Source organism: Carassius auratus, chromosome 23, assembly GCF_003368295.1.
Source record: "Carassius auratus strain Wakin chromosome 23, ASM336829v1, whole genome shotgun sequence".
Taxonomy (NCBI): domain Eukaryota; kingdom Metazoa; phylum Chordata; class Actinopteri; order Cypriniformes; family Cyprinidae; genus Carassius; species Carassius auratus.
In genome coordinates, this window is record NC_039265.1 from 9,702,400 (window position 1) to 9,722,895 (window position 20,496).

Here is a 20,496-nt window from a genome sequence, read left to right on the forward strand (position 1 = left end):
TAAGAGTATTGGGACTCCAACTTGTAGCTTGTTTAAGAAAAGTGCTTTATAACACAATGTGATATAGTACGCCCAAAACCGGCAAACGAAAGCGGAAAAGCAAATTAAAAACTTGATTCTTGCAGTACGTGAATCGCTTGATGGTTCAAATGGTGCTCAAAGCTCTTTTAAAGGCATCGACACCTAGTGTTGGTGTAATCGCTTTGTAAACTTTGTTTGAGAGAAAGATGAATATTGTAATTGTTGGGATTTGGAAACAACAATCTCTATGATTGAGTTCAATTCCGTCTTTGGTTCAATCTACAGACTCTCAAAGAGCTGAAGTCTTGATGAATGTAAACCGTTAAATGTTTCTTGCGCCATGTAAAAAAAGACCCTGTGTTTGATGATGAATGAAACTTTTTCTAAGTTTGTTACACTGATTTCAGTGACAGTCTGTTGAGGCCAAAATATTAGAGACCTTCAAGTGGTTCAAAATGTTACTTAAGTCACATGATGGTTGGGTAAAGCCATTGAAAAGACTTCAGGGCTTTATGAAGGTCCTTCAACGTTGATGGTGGTGACCGTAGCCATGAAGCAGCGCTGGAACAGGCGGTCTGGGTCGGGCGGCTGGTTGTCACAGTCCAGTTTGCCCCGTAAGAAATGCTTGCGGAAACCCTGTGGTCCCGGTGCGGCGCTCGGCTGACTCAGACCCTCTTGAGGACTGGGCCCAGATCCTGAGAAACACATGACAGGAAACTTTAGACATTTGTCAGAAGAGTTTTCAGCTGCTTGCTGGTGCAACACTCCCTGGTAAGTCTACAGTCTATAAGTCCTTAAATATTGTCAGTGTGTTCTTTAAGACTAGCCAGTGAGTTTTGTTATAAGTGACTCTGGAGCACAAGTCACTGGGGTATATTTTTAGAAATAGACAATTATTATATAAGATATTAAGTAAAGATCATGCTCCATGAAGATATTTTGTAAATGTCCTATCATACATATATCAAAATATAATTCTTGTCTAGTGATATGCATTGCTAAGAACTTAATATGGATAAATTTAAAGGCGATTTTCTCTATATTTTTTATTTTTTTGCACCCTCTGATTCCAGATTTTCAAATATTGTCCTATTCTAACAAACCACACATCAATGGAAACCTTCAGCTTTCAGATGAAGTATAAATCTCAATTTTCTCAATTTTTTGTCACCTAAGACTGGTTTTGTGGTCCAGGGTCACATATATAAAAATAGCAAGCAAAGAGTGCTACATGAGTATATCTGTTAATACATCCTGGTTATAAAGGATATTTAATTCAAGACAATTCAATTCAATTTGATTTCAGCATTAATTATTACCAAAACACCATTTATTAATATTAGATTTTATTTTATATTTTCAGTTTTTATTTTAGTTTTACATTTTAACAATTACATGATTTGTTTGCATTTGTATTAATTTTTGTTTATCTTTAATATTTCTATTTAGGCTTTTATTTATTTTTTACTTTAGTTTTAGCAATTTTATTGTCTTTTTACATTTCAGTTAGGCAACATTTCAAATTTTGTGTCCGTTTTTATGTTCTATTAAAAGTATTTATATATTATTATAAGTTACATATGTAAAATATAATATCACAAGTATTTAATAATGTCTCCATTAAGTTTTTATTTTATAGTTTAAAGGAACACTACACTATTTTGGGAAACAGGCTCACTTTTTGTTGAGAAGTGATGAATGCAGAGGCACGGAGGAGAGAGCAAAACAAAATGCTGGCCAAAGATAATATTTTCTATAACTCAGATTGGATTTGTCTGAAAGAAGTAAGTCATATACACCTATAATGCTTTGAAGGTGAGTAAAACAAGGCCTAATTTTCATTTTTGGGTGAACCAACCCTTTAAGTTTGAATAATTATGTGCTTTTGTAATTTTAAATATATAAGAAAGTTTATATATACAGTACTGTGCAAAAGTCTTAGGCAGTAGTATATTCACCAACAAAAAATGGTTTTAAGTCAGTAATTTCTGTTTTGCTGTAGTGTGTCAGTAGTAGATATCAGTTTACATTTCCAAACATTATATTTGCCATTAATTGTAATAATCCAGTGAGATTTGTGTTTGCACGAGGAGTCTGACAGCAGCCAGTGCTCCACACAGAGATCTGATCTGATCATCATCAGTCTGTCTGAATAACATGAAGAAACAGAACAAACTGAGACAGACTCAATCCAGAAGAACTGTGGCAATGTCTCCAAGAAACCTGCAAAGCTACATTACTGTGCAAAGTTTTAGGCACTTGTGTAAAAATGCTGTAAAGTGAGGATGCCATCAAAAATAATGCCAATAGATTTTATTAATTAACTTCTATTAACTTAATTAAATAAACATTTGGTGTGACCACACTATGTGTTAAAAAAAGCTTTTGTCCTAGGTGCACTTGTGCATTGTTTTTCAGGTAGCCTTGTGGTTAGGTTTCTTGAAGTTTCACTGGTCACTTTTTTAGGTACATCTTGCTAGTACTGGGTTGGACCCCCTTTTGCCTTCAGAACTGCCTCAATTCTTCATGGCATAGATTCAACAAGGTGCTGAAAGCATTCCTCAGAGGTTTTGGCCCATATTGACATGATAGCATCAAGCAGTTGCTGCAGATTTGTTGGCTGCAGATCCATGATACGAAGCTCCCATTCCACCACATCCCAAAGATGCTCTATTGGGTTGAGATCTGGTGAATGTGGGGGCCATTTCAGTACAGTGAACTCATTGTCATGCTCAAGAAACCAGTCTGAGATAATTTGAGCTTTGCGACATGGTACATTATCCTGCTCATCAGAAGATGGGTACACCTTAGTCATAAAGGGATGGACATGGTCAGAAACAATTCTCAGGTAGGCTGTGGTGTTTAAACGATGCCCAATTGGTACTAAGGGGCCCAAAGTGTGCCAAGAAAACATCCCCCAAACCATTACACCACCACCAGCAGCCTGAACCGTTGAGACAAGGCAGGATGGATCCATGATTTAATGTTCTTTACGCCAAATTCTGACTCTACCATCTGAATGTCGCAGCAGAAATCGAGACTCATCAGACCAGGCAACGTTTTTCAACGTTCTTTTATTGTCCAATTTTGGTGAGCCTGTGTAAATTGTAGCCTCCGTTTCCTGTTCTGACAGGAAACTTTTGAACATGATGAAGATGGCCAAATTTGTCTTATTTTGTTGAAATATTTTTTTTTCCATTTAGTTCTGCCCTTCGTAAGCAACAGAAGATACTTGTATGTTTCCCGGTACACAAATTAAGTACAATTTACCTTGATCTTCAAATTCCAAAAGTTTTCACCCCCCAGTTCTTAATGCATCTTGTTTCCTTCTGGAGCATCAGTGAATGTTTGAATCTTTTTAAATAGTTGTGTTTGAGTCCCTCAAATGTCCTCAGTGTGAAAAGATGCATCTCAAAATCATAAAGTCCCTGCTGGAAAGGGTTCAAATATGCAAAGATGCTGGAAAACTGAAGAATCTGCAGGACCTTAAAGATTTTTCTGAAGAACGCTGCTCAGTTTAACTGTTCAGAACAAACAAGGGACTCATGCACAACCATCACAAAACTGAAAGACAGTCGAGGATCATCAGGTAACAGAACACAGTATTAAGAACCAAGGGTTCCCAAACTTCTGAGGGGGTTATTTTAATAATTTCAGCAATTGTTTTGTCTTGTGGACTAAATGTTAATATCTTTTATGTACAATATCTTACTCAGGACAGTCCTAAATAAAAAATAACATGCATCTAGTATGATCTCTCTTATTTTTTGAAAATTACTCATATTTTCACAGATTCTGCAAGGGGTGCCCAAACTTTCGAGCCCCACTGTGTGTGTGTATATATATATATATATATATATATATATATGTGTGTGTGTGTGTGTATGAAAAAACTACAAAAACTTAATATATACTAATAAAAAACTTTATATATTAAATAATATTATGTTATTCATTATAATTTAACTGCCAAAACTTTGACATTAGAATACACATTCAAATTTATTATTCAAAATAAGGATGACATGTTCTGATGATACAGTTTTCTTTCTTGGATACATCCCTTCTTTTTGTTTTATAGTAATTTGAGAGTTGCTTTGCATAAAGTCATCTGCTAAAAAGAAGAGATGCAAATAGTGTGCAGTTTTTGCAGTTGAGTCATTCTCTGGAGAAACAGGCTGTCAGGTCTCAGGTGTTCTGCTCGTCTCTGTAGTGTTACGTAAAGACTCCTGTTTCAGCAAAATTGATCGCTCTGCACTGCAGACTCTCAGAAATGACTGGGACGACCGTCTTTGATGTTCACTACCTTTAACCTTCAGTTCTTTATGTTGAAAAGAAAATCTTGTAAATGACATACTTCACTACCTTGAAACCTTAAGGGTTCGCTTTAGAAAAAAACAGAAAGTGCTATGAATGCACACTGTTAAGCAATGAAATGTCACTTTGCTTTAAGAGACGGCACAAAAAAGGGAAAACTATGAGGCATTTAAGCCACCTCCTTTTGAAATGGAAGCAACACTAGATGGAAGATAAATACTACACAACATTTTTTTAAAGGTACATAATTGTATCTAAATGGTACATTTTAGTACCTAAATGGAGCAATGTATTACCTTTTAATAGGGTATCAACCAGCTTTTACCTTTTTTTTAAGAGAGTGCATATAGACAGAAGATAAAAAGGAGTAGAGTTGTGTAAGTTAATGACAGAATGAATGTAATTCTTCTAAACAAACTTGAATTAAATGTGCTGTGTAGATAAGGTGAAAGGGTCATTCTCTAAATGGAAACAGATGAAAAAAAAAACAGCTATTAACCTTGACACCATATTTTAAGTAATAAAATGCAAGAAATCGCATTATCCGCTTAATAAATCTCAAGTTTTTGTGGAAGACAAAAAAGGTCAGAGGATGGCAGTGAGATGAAAAGAAAAGAAAAACAACGTCTTGATTGAACAACACATTGATTTCTAGATCTCCTGTGAATCTGTTTCATACTGAAAACAAAAAACATAATTGGTCACTTTAAAATAACAAAAATCGATGTCACTTTGGTCTTTTTGCAGAGTTAGAGAAGAAGAAAACACGAGACACTAAAGGCCATGGGAAGAGGTGCACTGCAGGTGAAATGATATCAATTATTTGTGTCCCAGACAGAATGGGGTGGGAATGACAATGATAAATGGAGGCGGTGGGACGGCAGACCGTCCTCATCCTCAAATCCTCCAGCTGAATGAGAAATTATATTGCGGAGGGTGTTTTAAAAGTTCATTTGTAATGGGTCGAGGTGTAGGTTTTGGATTCTGTGTGTCCAAAACACATCCAAAAGAAGAAATTTGACCTGGAAGGGCGGAAAATTCTGGAGAAATGGCAAGAAAGGTATTTGATCAATGAGGTCAACGCCCACTGTTTGATCACAACCCGTGGCTGTGGTAAAAGTGGGTAAAGTGAAACGACACTGAGACACACTTGGGTGGCTTTGGATGGAAAAAGTAAATGTACGAGGAGTGCGTGATATTTATCGCCTACTATAATATTGTGATTGCTTTTTAAATGATGTGTGAGCTTGCAAAACAAACAAACAAACAAAAACATGTCTTAAGAGTTTGCTGTGGGACAAGGATATAAGAATGCTCTTGTAAGATACGAAGGCAAAAAAATGGCCTGTAAGAGTTTCTTGTTTTTATATTCATGCCATGATACTGTTAAGTAATACCAGCAAGAGTGTTGTTTTCCCGAATATCAGCTCAACTGCAGATTAATTGATTTTATATAGCAGCTCAACAACCAAGACATTAGTATTAAGTTAGTCACAATGATGTGTGTATTTCTAACATTTTATATGGTCTAAGGCAAAATAAAGTCATCATAATGTCACTGCAATGCAAGTTTTTATTGTCCACCAGGCAAAACTGGCCTTAAAGACAAAAAAGTCTAATCACTGATTTTTGCCTTAGCAATGTAAACACTTTCACTAACACAGATAAGCAGGTCAAATATATTGATCCCTTTGTGATTCAGCACAGGGAAAACATATTTTTGTTTTGCCACATCTCTCTAATTTATGTGAACTTAAATGTCAGCTTCATTGTGTGAACCAACTCTTAGCACTTCCCAATATTTGAGGTAGGCTATTCATCTTATTTCTCTGTTTGCATCAGAAGAAATGCTTCTTAGTTATTTGCAAGCTGTTGTTGCGTGAACAAATGACACACACAGAGACATGCACACTTAGGAACTGCCAGCAGTGCACTAATGATTTCTGAACAAAACGTGCTCAACGGTAGGTGAGGTACATTTGTTTGGTATCCAAAACTTTTGCTTCCCTTTGTCTACTTTGTCACAGTTTGCCAACTGCAGGTTATGCATCTCTGGATCTATAAAACAAGAAAGTGCTTGCCGTCACAAAAGTACAAACGCATTTTGCCAACTAATTTCAAAATGTGCTTGTGTGATCAAGATGCAACCAAAATTGAGATGCTTTGCAACAAACAGTGAGGTTACACTGGTTTGTATTTGTGGTGTATACTATACATTGTATCATTTTGATGTTTTTTATTATTTTCATGACAATTAAGTATATTTTCCAGATGCATCTTTTTTTTATCCTTTGCTTTTGTGTTGGTGCATGTTATTTGTTTCTTAGGCATATGAAATGCACTATATAAATAATCTTGCCTTGCAAATTCGCCTTACTTTTTCTCATTAGTGCAGATAAGGAGTCTCAATAGATTCTTCTTTTGCAGCATCTCAGTATATAACTGATTTAAAGTAATACAAATTAAAATTCAAGTCAGTACAACACATACTACCATGCTGTTTTTACAATTTTAAGACATAATTATTATATAATGTTAGGGGCAAATTGAACTGAAATAAAATTAGTTGTCTGGATGCCAAAATGAAAAGAAATAATAATAATAATAATAATAATAAATAAAATAGAATAAAATCCTTCATTATCTCTCACTCTTATAATTTTTAATAGTCATCACTTAATTAAAAGTAGCTAAACATTCTCAAGCATGTGTTAATGAGTTAACAGGAGTAATAATGACCCTTCAGCACATTTAATTGTGTTGCAATCATATTTTTGTTCAGCTCTGCTTTTTTTAAATGTGCTATATAAGTACATTTTCCTTCCTTACTCAGGATCTTAAGAAAACATTACTGCTCAACACAAAGAACTGAATGTCATCTAAACGTCTCATTAAATCTGTCCGTCTCCAAATCGTTTAATTTTCTCTCTCAAATCTCTACCCTTCTGCCAATGACTCATTATAGTGCATATTGTTTATAGACCTGCATTAAGTGCATGGATCTGAGCTCTCTATATTAGTGTGAGGACAAGATGGGTCACATTTAACCTCAAGATCAAAAGAAATATGTATTATGAACATTAAGTCTGGTTTCTGAACCATTAAGAATTTTTTTTTTCTGCACTGAAACATTTTCATGACATGGCATATAAGGTCCTTGAAAGCACTTAAGCGGCAAGTGCAGCAAATATATAAAAACGTAATTATGCAGAACTACATTTGTCATCTATTTAATGATCTGTTATTAAGTCATATAATGGAGTTTTATGTTCTTTAAAAAAAAGCAATGATAAAGTATTACAGGAAAATTGACGCTTCACTACTGGAGGTTCTTGAATCTGGTTGGTGTGTGTGTGTGTGTGTGGGGGGGGGGGGGGTCATGGATTTAATGATGCATTTCTGTAATACAAAGAAAACTGAGGGAAATCTACTAAACTCATGTGCTTTTTGTAATTTGCTATGTCCTATGCTATATTATAACAAAATTTTGTATTATATACAGTGGTGTTTTTTTTTTCATGTCACACTTGAATAATTCAGATCAACAATGAAGAATTGTTTTAATTCAGCCACACTGGAGGGTTTTCGAGGATGCATGGGCTGGCCCTCTGAGGTCTAAGGGTATTTTTTGGGGCCTGGAGAAGTTTTGTCATGTCCTGACATTTGTGCTTTTTTCAGTTTCTTATAAATATCTAAATGGCTAAAGTCTAATCTCACTGTAATCAGCACAAACTGGGCTATAATAATATGTTGTGTTTTTGAGAAAAAAAATGTTATGTGTGGTTAGTGAAAAACTAAAAATGTTAAATCGTGTTGTTTTCATATGGATTACTTTATCACAGAATATCTGTTTTCGGCGGCACTTGTTTAGTTTAAAAGTAGACATGTCAAGCTTTCTATAGATATCTCTCTCATGTCTCTTCGTTGAGTATTCATGGAGTTACACTTCATTTTAATGACGTGTTTGTACATAAAGATCAGTGCAGACAAAGGCTGCAGACAGCACACCTTGTTTCTTATCTTTATTTTATAAATGCACAAAGTTTTGTTGTTATTAATTCTGTATACAAAAAAAAGTAGACCCTTTACAGATTCGACTGATGTATTGCTCTTATTTGTATGGTTAAAACTGAAAGTGTAATTTAAGTTATTTTGGGGGTTATCAGGAGAAAATCCTTCATAACACGTATACGCATTAATCGACTTCAGAGGGTTAAGGTCATGCCACAGCATCTCATGTCCGGACTTTGACTTGGCCACTCCAAAGCCATCATTTTGTTTTTCTTGAGCCATTCAGAGGTAGACTTGTTGCTTTTTTTGGGATCATTGTCCTGCTGCATAACCCAAGTGCACTTGAGCTTGAGATCACAAACTAACGTCCGGATAATCAAGATATTTTTTGGCAAATGTGAGACGAGTCTTTGTGTTCTTTTTGGTTAGCAGTGGCTTTTGCCTTAGAACTCACTCGTGGATGCTGTTTTTCCGTCTCTTTCTTATTGTTGAATCATGATCAATGACATTAATGAGGCGAGTGAGGCCTGCAGTTCTTTAGATGTTGTTCTGGGTTCTTCTATGACCTCCTGGATGAGTCGTCATTGCGCTCTTGGAGTAATTTTGGTAGGCCAGTCTCTCCTGGGAAGGTTTGCCACTGTTCCAAGTTTTCTCCATTTGTGGATAATGGCTCTGACCATGCTTCGCTGGAGTCCCAAAGCCTTAGAGATGGCTTTATATGAGATGTATCTCATCTGTTCTTGAATTTCTTTAGATTGCGGCATGCTGCGTTGCTCTTTAAGTATCCTTCACTTTGTCAGACAGGTTTTATTTAAGTGATTTCAAAAATGTTGGCCTACCAAAACTCCCCCAAGAGCGCAACAATGACTCATTCAGGATCCACCACTAATATAATTGCCACAAAGTAAACAACAACAGCTAATAATTTTTATGCAAAATATGAATAAACCTTTCATTAGATTTTGGGTGAAATATCACGTGGACAAGTACAGCATCAGTGCATGCTCCTGCAATCAATCAATCAATATATATAAAGACACTGAGAGTATAAAAATCCTGCATATTATTTAAACTTGCATCATTACAAAAAATGTTTTTATTAGCAATGTTTTGGTTAAATCATTTTGGTCTAGTATTAATTATACTGTAATTCCACTCAACTTTGAGGTGCACAAGGCACTAAATTTCTTATTGTTAAAATTCAAATATAGTAACTTCCCCCTCCTCTGAAACAACTTTTACTTTCTGCTGATGATGCAACAGGTTAAGAAATGCATTGCAAATTCATCAAGTCTCATGGACGGTGTTCATAAATCAAGGTAAAGGGTTGTCAATTCGCATGTCCTGTCTGAAAACCCCTCCAGCTGTTCTTATCAACCACACTTTCTTGAGAAAACTACTTGATTTTGTCATTATTTCATGTGATTGCATGATTATTTAAAGTTTGATCTGGCACATAGACTTATCCACTGTGCTTACAGCAAGTCATCCATTCACCTGACAGAGAAACCTGATTCACTTACACACAAAAGCCTGTTGAAAGATCTATAAAACCACCATTACTAATGCTAATTTGCCATTTGACTGGTTATTGTCATTATAAAAAGGCTCTAACAATGAACCAAGATGCAGCACATCCTACATGAGCTGCCAAGCCTTGAATCACATCAACAGCTTTGCTTTAAACTTTTTTCTGATTGGTGTTCAATGTATTTCACACACAAAACACACTATCGAACTGTCATGTCACCAGATATGCTTCAATATGTTTCTTTATGCTGCTCAAACCTTTTAAAAGCATTAATAGAACATTTCCCATACATGAACACAAATATGTCCTTCAGAACCCAGACAAAAAGAGCTCAGGACTTTTGCTCTTTATGCATCTTTAAAGTAACTGATGTGGACACAAGCCTATTTGGTTTATTTCTTGACCCAGTGAACCACATCTGAGCTACATCTTTGCAGGGTTTCTACAGGTTACACGAAGGTAAAATTAAGACTTTGCAAACTTTTCTAAGTCCATGTAAAGATGGTTGAATTTAAGAGTTATGATTAAAACAAAAACAACAAATATCTACAAGTGTGGTCAGAAAATACTTAATTCAAAGGAAAAACAATCTTTTTTAATGCCTCATCGACGGATATGTGATAACATTTCAAGCATAAATTTATAAAATTGTCTCGGAAAACAAGAAAATGTTCAAATGTAAAAACAAATGTTTTGTGATAAAGAAACTAAAATAAAACCAAATTAATTTAGCAAAAATGAACCACTAGGATTGCTGACACAATCCTCATTCTTTGTCTCTTTAGAATCTGCATTCAACTAGCTCAGTTTATCTTACAATCAGGGGCGTAGCAGCCATTTTAAAAGTGGGGGGGACAGCTGTATGGTGATTTGACCCAAAGCTGATGTTCATAATAAATTCTAAATAGAATACCAATTGGCATTTTACTTTTTCAAATTTGGGAACATGACATGATAGCTTACAGGAACCTATTTTTGTTAAATCATACTCAAAATTTAAAAATACTGCAGGACTTTGAGACCAATGGGAGACCATCTATAATTTTTTTTTATTTTTTATGAAATAAAGATATTTTATGATATTTACAATATTTCAGTTGCACTGCATTTGAACAATAACTTTTCTTCTTAACAGTTGGACAAAAACAGGTGTTAAATGAGTATACAGATTACATCTACAGTAATTTTATACAACATACATTTAATGAAAAATATGAGACAGATAATCTGTGAAAAAATCAAGCTCCTCCGGCTCCTCCCAGTGGTCCTATTGCCATTTGCAGAAATACATCACTCCCAGTAAAAAATAACCAATCAGAGCTGCGGTCCGTAACTTTGTTTGTGTTCAAAATGTAGAAAAATGTATATAATAAGCGAGTACACCATGAATCCATTTTCCAAACCGTGTTTTTAGCTTGTCCTGAATCTCTAGGGTGCACCTATAATAAGTGTTTATATTCGGACTATTTTAGATTGCTTCGGGGATACCGCGGCGGAGTAACCCAGTACCTTTGTGATTCTTCATAGACATAAACAGAGAGAAGTAGTTCCGGCTACGATGTTCTTCCGCAAGACGCAAGCAGTTCTGTTTATTAACCGCTAGAGCGTCAAAAGTTCCCTACCGCAGCTTTAAGATAGTCAATCTGCTTTTTTTTATACAAATCTCACCTGTACACATTCTGGAGAGGTTGAGCAACTGCCCCCTCTCTCTGCCAGTGACGTCACAGCCTGCCTTTCCTACAGACCAGTTAGGACATAAAGTAACAGTTATGAATTAAAAGAATAAAATTTGATAAAGTATTTTAAGATATTCGTTGCAAAACAAATATGATTTATTGTGAAATGATAATTTTAGTCCGCTAGCAGCACGTAGACAAACAAAAGACAGCAGAAACCAATAATATTGTTACGTCTTATTTAGCAGACGCTTTTATCCAAAGCGACAATTAGGAGAGAATTTAACACACTGAATCCGGCGCGACGTGACGAGGTCCATACGGGTTCAATAGGTTAAATCATAACATGAAAACTTTATCGCGCGATTCGTGTCATCGCGACATACTGTAACATACTTACAGTGTGTGTTTGAAAAAAGGATGTAATCGTCCTTTGCTTTTTTCTGGGGTGAATTTTATCCCAGACGGCCTAATAGCAAAGTGAACAAACGAACGAACGAATGAAAATTCAGAAGAGCAACAAGACATTTGAAGCTCATAGCAGACGCGCCCAGGAGATGATTCGCTCTGTGATTGGCTGAATGTTACTTCACTCAAATCTAAGTAACAAATCAGAGAACACTACAGGAAATATTCACGCTGGATCCAAAAAAAAAAAAAAAAAAATTAGCAGGGGTAAGAATCACCTGTTTCTAAAAGTGCGGGGGACGTGTCCCCCCGTCCCCCCCGGCTGCTACGCCCCTGCTTACAATGCATCCAAAACAGAAGAAAGAAAATCCATTTTATGTTTTTTGTAGTGCAACTGAAGGGTCAACATTACAAATATATAATATTTTTTCTTTTGTATTTTGAATTGTTACCTAGATACTGCTAGCACTCAGAGTGGCACTAACACTCATGATGCAATTGTACTATACAGTTCAGAAAACAGCCAGGGGAAAAGAGCCTAAATCTACTAGCTTAAATTAATTATCATGAATGCTAACAACAGGCATATGTTGAACTTTTACAGATGTCTATTACTAATTCCGATTGCTCAATTATGGCATTCTGGGTAAAATCATTTTGCATTATGTCATAATAGAATCATTTCTCAAACCTTTTGGTCCCTATTTTAACAATCTAAGCAAAAGGTCTAAAGCGCACGGCAAAGGTGCACTCAGGGTGTGTACAAATCCACTTTTGCTTGTTTAATGACGGGAAAATGGTTGGCACGCCTAGGTGCATGGTCTAAACGAGTTGTCCCTGTTCTCTTTTTGAGCAATGGGTGTTTTTTTGGGCGTAATGTGCAATAAACCAATCAGAGTCTCATCTCCCATCCCCTTTAAAAGCCAGTTGCGTTCGCACCATGGTGGGTTTGGAATGTAAAAATGGCGCAGGCCAGGTCTATTTATCTATTTATTTGTAGAGTAGATGTACAAACAAGCAGGATTATTCCTTATGTTAACTATTTTTTTTATTTTTTTTTTTATAATGATTTATAATCACATGAATATAAATCATTCACAACACAAAAAAAAGCAATAAATCATCTGACAGAATCTAAATGAATAAGAAGAAGCAGTTGATGCATGAAGAATAATTCCACTGATATTATTACTGCTACTAAAAGACCGTGATTGTAAATGTAAATGTCACTTGCCACATTATGCAATTAAACCACACTCTCATCAAATAGGCTGTAGCGTGAGATTGATGTCCTAGGCTTTTCTGAAGGACTTTCCTCTCAAGATGTTTTCATGCATAGAAATTGTTCTTTTGTTGAAGGTGTTTTCATACCTGGTGCTCGTAAAGGCAGTCCGTTGTCCAGCCCTCGAGGTTTAGTGGCGATGAACAGGTAGCAAAGCACGCAAACAGTGATGATGAAGGCTAACAGCACCACAGCAGCTATAGACAAACCAACCAGGGCTCCCAAACTAAGACAAAAAAAAGAGATAGATTAAACAAGGTTAAACAGCTGCAAATATTTTTTTTTTCAACAGTTATACAAAGCCATCAGTACACTATTAAAGAAATTGTATTAATACACATTTGAGTAATCCTAAGAATGTAAAGTTGAATGTAAACATTCATGTGCAACATGATTCAACTCCCAAAAGTAAAAATTGGTGCAGAGCGTTTTATTGTTTAAAACCACCAAATTCAATTTCAACAAAATATTTTCAATGAGAATAAATCTGGAGACTTAACAGGCCATTCTGATTTGGATGTACACTTTGGGATGACTGTCCTGAAGGAAAGTCCATTTATCATCATCTTCAGTTTTTGCACCAAAGGCATCACAATTCTTGCCAAAATAACCTCATACTTCAAAGAATCCTTCCACTTCCTGCAACAGTAAAACATCCCCATAACAGGACTGGTTCTCCTCCAGGTTTGACCATGGAGATAGTGTTCTTCTGCTCATTAGCTTTGCCTTTTTTGGACCAGACATACCATACCGCTGATTCATGGGTCCAAACAGTTCTAGTTGTTCACATCACTCCATAAAACATTCTTCCTGAGTTCCACATGTATATTCAAATGAGTTTTAGCATGTCAGGTTGGCCTTTTATGTAATTCTTGGTCAAGAATGGCATTCAGCAAGATGCCAACATGAAGGCCATACTTGCCTTGTGATCTTCTTATACTCAGATCATCTTTCAAGTCCTTGGCAGAATATTGCAGGTTTTTTTAGTTGCTGTGATCAAACATTTCAGATCAAACAAAGGTTTTCTGGTCAAATAAATTTTTTGGATACCAGTTGTGTCTCTATGATTTTTAATGATTCGGATGTATTTATGTTCCCTTAGACTTTCTAAAGTAATAAAACAATTTCTTCACTATAGCTTCGCAATAGCTTTTGTGAGAACACTGTTGACTTGTCATATTTGCTCCTCCAATTCAGCACATGCATGTAACATCTCAATCTAATTATGTTTTCTAATTGAGTTTCTAAAGGTTTAAATGTGTTTCAAGATAATTTTGTTCCCCAGCATACAAGAAAGGGACTAAAAACAGCAATGTTGAATAGGGGGTTGAATAATTATGACGTAGCTGTAATATGTGACCATATGGACCACAAAACCAGTCTTAAGTGTTCATTTTTTTATACACAATCTGAAAGCTGAATAAATAGGCTTTCCACTGATGTATGGTTCAGACAATATTTGCCCGAGATATAGGTGTGTGCAAAAAATCGAATGCAATTTTCATGCACATCTCATCAGTAAAGATGCTCCTGTAATTAGAAGTATATCTCCAGCACGTGCGTTCAGATCAGGGTTGCCAGGTTTTCACAACAAATCCTGCCCAGTTGCTTCTCAAAACTGGTCCAAAACTAGTCCAATCGCGTTTCCAGGAGGTTACAAATAACGTGATATTTAGCCCCTAAAATGCGAATTTTACCAAGGCTACCATGCAAAAAAAAAGTATATTTTAAACCCGGGAAGCATTTTTTTATCGGGGAACCTTCTAGAAGAGCGATTGGGCTAGTTTTGAGAAGCAACTGGGCAGGATTTGTTGTGAAAACCTGGCAACCCTGATCTGAACGCACGTGCTGGGGATATACTTCTAATTACAGGAGCGTATTTACTGATGAGATGTGCATGAAAATCGCATTCGATTTTTTGCACAGCCCTACCGAGATACAACTATTTGAAAATCTGGAATCTGAGGGTGTAAAAAAAAATAATAATACAAATACAAATAAAAAAATACAAATACTGAGAAAATCACATTTAAAGTTGTCCAAATGAATTCTTAGCCATGCATATTACTTATCAAAAATTAAGTTTTAATATATTTACGGTAGGAAATTTACAAAATATCTTGGAACATTATCTTTACTTAATATCCTAATAATTATGTCAGTAAAGTGTTAAAGATGCAAGCCCTGAATCCTCAGAATAGCTTGTATTTGTCATTTATATATTATTAGTCATACATATATTATTAGTCAGAAATGTAGGTTTTAGTTACAAAGTTTGCCACTCATGCAGAATAGAAAATATATCTTGTTAAAATACAAATGTCTACACACACACACACATACACACAAACACATTTGCATATTTCTGACTGCATAAAATCCATTATTTGATTAGAATAAAAGACTATCAGTTATTTGGTTAGATGTTTTCCCACTTTCAAACAACCCCTTCAAACATCCTTCTCCTCCCCCACAAAATCATGGGTTGAAAGCACAAACAACTTTGTTTTAGATTATTAAAGCATGCCGTCACACTACTGCATGCCTGATAACAAATTAAAAGCAGTTTTGAAAGCAGTAAATGAGTTCTTACATGAATCAGTTAATGTTAATGAATGTTTCACATTAACTGGTGCATAAAATGTTTCAGAGCAGCAGAGCATTAACTGTGGAGAAACTGCACTTAAAGAGCCACAGTAGGTCATTTAGACAACTTGTAAAGAGACAACCTAACAGTGCATCGCTCATTAAATATATAGAGTGTCATTTCTGCACCAGCAGACCTTAGATTTAGACATTAGAACCATGGAAAACTTGTGGTGGTTGGTGGTTGCAGTGAAGAACCTTTAACAATTATGGAACCTTTCCTTTGTGCAAAAGGTTCTTTGTAGAGGAAAAGGCTTCTTTAGATTATTAAAATGTTTTTCACACTAACAAAAACAATGGTAACAGTGAAAGGTTTTTGTGGGACCCAAAAATGCTTTCTCTAGATCATCACTGCAGAAACTTCCATTTGGAACCTTTTTTTTAAGTCTAGGTTATGGAACAGAGTTTAAGATTCTCATCACACACTTTTAAAACTCTATAAAACTTCAATAGGGCAACATGAGCAACTCCTGTACTTTACAGAGTGCCCACAGACTTCTCTGAAATGTCACACTGTTAAATGTCAAGACACGGTGACATGTGAAGAGAACAGTCATCATTGAGTTCCCTGTGAGAGTGAAGAAGACGGCTTGACCTGATCACCTGAAGATCAGAAGCAGCTGCAAGAAGCGCATTACAGTAGGCACAAAGCAGTTTTAAAGGTAATACTGACAGCTAGTTGCTGAAATGTATGGAAGCCTGTGTCCACCACTGAAAAAAAGTCAGAAATGCATGAAAAGTTGCAAATATAAAGTCAAAAGTGTGGGATATAAACAATATCCTTTCAGAGCAATAAAGTCAGAATCGCAAGATTAGTTATAAACTCACATAAGTTTATTTCCCCTCAGATTTGGACTTTTTAACTTGCAATTGACCTATCGGTAAGCCCCGCCCCCTTAGTTACTGTTCCTTAGTTACTTGGTTACTCGGATAAAAAAATGCAACCTACAATAATAGCTGTCCATGTATGGAGCCCCGCACATGACATGCAGGAAAACATATAATGCTAAACCGTGTGCACGATTTACTAATTTGTTCCCTAAATGTACTAATCGTGCGCACGATTTAGCAAATCGAGTGAACGCAATAGTAAAGCGAGCGAGCGCAATAGTAATCGTGTGCACGTTTTAGTAAATTGTGGGAAAGAATTAGTAAATCGTGCACACAATTTATTTATTTTTTCTTGCATGTCATGTGCGGGGCTCCGTAGTCCATGTGAAAACATTGTCCTTGTAATTTGGAAGCGAGGGTTGGTTTACAGTTCACAATGCAAGCTGGAGAAGACTCATGTTACGGACGACACGATCGCAGATAAAAACATCCCGGATCAACACTGTTCATGTATCGCAGAGTATGATTAAATAAAATTTACATTTAACAAGTTTAATAGTTTAAGAGACGTTCGATTATGTGTTTTTGCCATACACCGTACAAGACGCAAGAACAGTCCGCTTCTTTGGTTTGTACATTAGCCTGAACTCACTAACTAACTTTAACTTAGGTAGTTTTAGCCAGAAATACCATGCTAAAGCACAATATGACATTAATATTCTGCTTGAGCAAATAAAAATTTAACTTAATGAGAGTTTTCAACAAGAAAACAAACGTTTTTGTCTTCATTGGGATTGGGGGTGAATGCTATGGGACATTTTGCTCTATTTTGTTTGGGTTTAGGAAATAGAATAAAATTAATTAAATTCCATTGCCTATCCTCTCAGGACACCTGGAATCACTGTTACAAGTAGTTCAAGCTTATTGTTTTTACATTTTTTTAATCATAAACCCCATAAAACAATGCAAGCTTTGGATCTTCCAATGTTTCTCTATAGCGCCGAAACCTACAGATGTCCAAGTTCCGCTCCCCAGTGCAACTGATACTCGACTGCCATTGGCTCATCTGTGTTCGAGGGGAGGGGCTTACCGATAGGTCATTTGCGAGAATATTTCACAATTCTGTTAAAGAAGTCAAAATTGCAAGATAAAAACCCACAATTGCAAGAAAAAAAATCAGAATAGCCCATTTATATCACCCAATCCTGACTTTATTTCTAGCAACTGAGTTTATATTGTGCAATTCTGACTTTATTTCTCGCAATTGTGAGTTTACATCTGAATATTCAGAGAGAAAAAAAAATCCAGAACTAGAAGTTTATTTTATGAAATTCTGAGGAAAAAAAGTCAGATTTGTGAGATGAAGTCACAATTACCTTCTTAATTGTTTATTCAATGGTGAAAACTGACTTCCAAAGAAATGGGTACTGCAGTCCAAATTCAAAATAATGAAAGTTGTTTCTCCCGCTCCCTCCTCCTCAGACCTGACACTTGCACAGGTTGCCAGACTGAGGAATTATTGCAACTGACAATGTTCTTGATGTTGATGAATTGATTTATGCACATTCTAATATGCCTCTAATCATACAGCATTTTAGATGGATACCTAGGCTTTTTAGGTAGGGTAGATCCTGTGAAGCAAAGATAAACTCTCCTTCGTGATCACCAAAACTAATTAAAACCTGATAGAAGGTGTTCAGCCGTTTATAAAACCAGGTGTTGTGATTTGGATTTGTTTTTGCAAGTTTTCAACTAAACTTCAGTCATGAATATTTATAATGAATGCAAATTGTTGCCCTTATCATCATACTTCATCAGAATTTTCAAGAACCACACATTTCTGCCTTTCTTGATGTAAATTGCAGCTTTTAAGTTACTGCAAAAATTTACATAAGAATTTATCTATGCACAAAAATTATGCCGTTCTTGAATCTTTAATGTTTTATTCTGATTACACATGATGGCATTGATAAGCGCAACAATTTGCATCAATTAATTAGTCATTTAATTTAAGTTTAATTTGTCAGTCAATGCTCAGGAGTTAATACCATTAAACAGACCCTTGTTTCATGAGAGCATCTTTATTCAAGTCTTGTGAGATCATTATAGGTTACTGTGCATAAAGTGTTCATCAAATTAACACTTGATTAAGACTCACGCATTTAATCATACAACTTGACTAAAGCTATCTGTTGAGGTTAATGCCTCATTGAATAATCAATGAAGAACCTTCACTCTTAAAAATAAAGGTGCTTAAAAAGGTTCTTCACAGCGTTGTCACAGAAGAACCATTCTATCAAAGGTTCTTTAAAGAACCATATCTTTCTTAACTTTTTATAATCTGATTTTTTTTTTTTCACAAATAACCCTTTGTTAAACAGAAAGGTTCTTCAGATGTTAAATATATACAAGTTTTAATTTGTCAGTTCAATTTTCATGTTATTGTTTTTTTTTTTCTAAACTCCTTTTTGTACTACATTATTTCCACCTCAGTGTTCATTTGTGAACATGTTTGCATTTAACACTATGTTTGTCTTGTGAAGATATATTTGGTTTTGTGCTTTGTTTAGCTCTTGGAAACACTGCATTGTATGTTTTATTTTCTCAAAATATGTTTGCAGAATATATTATCCATATAACAAAAGTTAAAGCTGGAAGACACTTCCATCTCCTGAGATACATACAAACAAAGAAAAAAACATAGCTAATCTTAAATGTTCAACAAAATATAAACTAGTTAAAGTTCTGAATGACCTGCATTAGGGTGAGCAAAATTACATTTTGAACATGGACACTAAACATATTTTGAGATTTTGGTTAAAGATAAAAATCAGCAATAAAGTTTTGTACACAATTCTCATGTAGCCTACCATGATAAACAGTTTCACACAATATATGAAATTTTAATTTCTCTCATTTTTACGTTTTTATGTCGTGACTAGAAAGTTGCCACTAACTGTTACAACTAGTAGCCATACACAGTAGAATAGCCTAATTATTTTAATTTAGCGATTCATAACAAATAAAACACAAAATATCGGTGTCGTACCTGAGCCACCACATATATCCATACTCATAAGGGAAAAAGCTGTTGGGATCGTCGCAGCAGTATTTGACGTCACTGAACCCGCAGCAAAAGACCGCGCGCGCATCGTTGTCGGTCTTTGGGCACGTGAAGGCGCTGACAAACACATTCTCCGTGTTGTAATATTCCGCGCATTCCGCGCTCATGCTGCCCACGATTCGAACCCTCAACCCGCTACCTGTTAAAACCTGAAGACCCCTTATAACATCCTACAGAGGTACAGTCCAGTAAGAGTAAAGAGTGACGTGACGACTGCCAAACACTCACGAGCATCTGTCTGAACGTGAGATGCTGAGAGCTTTATTTATGTGCTCTCGCTCTCTCTCTCTCTCTCTCTCTCTCTCTCTCACACACACACACTTCGTCGCTCTCTTGTATCCATTTTCACTTTCTCCAATTTTCATCCCCTGTATATGCTATACTGTAGGCTATATCCACAGAAAAACGTGAGTTTTCACATTTAGTGTGTTTTTCAATCATTAAAGAGTTGAACAATGTGTTTTATGTGCTTGATCAAAATATATGCAAAGACGATTATCTGTTCCCTTCAATCTTTCATCTTCTTTAAATTCTCAGAGCCTAACATTACACCAGCACAAGAACAAAACTGTAGGTGGTTTGTGAATCAAGATGAAGGATTTTGTGCTAAAACAGTGAACAGTGTTTTTTGCTCCTTGTATTTTCTTGT

The 20,496-nt window shown here is 35.7% G+C and overlaps 1 protein-coding gene across 1 annotated transcript; it reads right to left on the reverse strand.

Moving 5' to 3' along the window:
- Nucleotides 1–370: 370 nt before the first annotated feature.
- Nucleotides 371–19,954, reverse strand: LOC113041744 (protein shisa-like-2A). Its single transcript, XM_026200386.1, has 3 exons — nt 19,773–19,954; nt 13,336–13,472; nt 371–716 (listed from the first exon to the last, which is right to left on the reverse strand). The coding sequence occupies exons 1-3, from the start codon at nt 19,952–19,954 to the stop codon at nt 532–534; spliced, it is 504 nt and encodes a 167-aa protein (XP_026056171.1). The 3' UTR covers nt 371–531.
- Between the last annotated feature and the right edge of the window lie 542 nt (nt 19,955–20,496).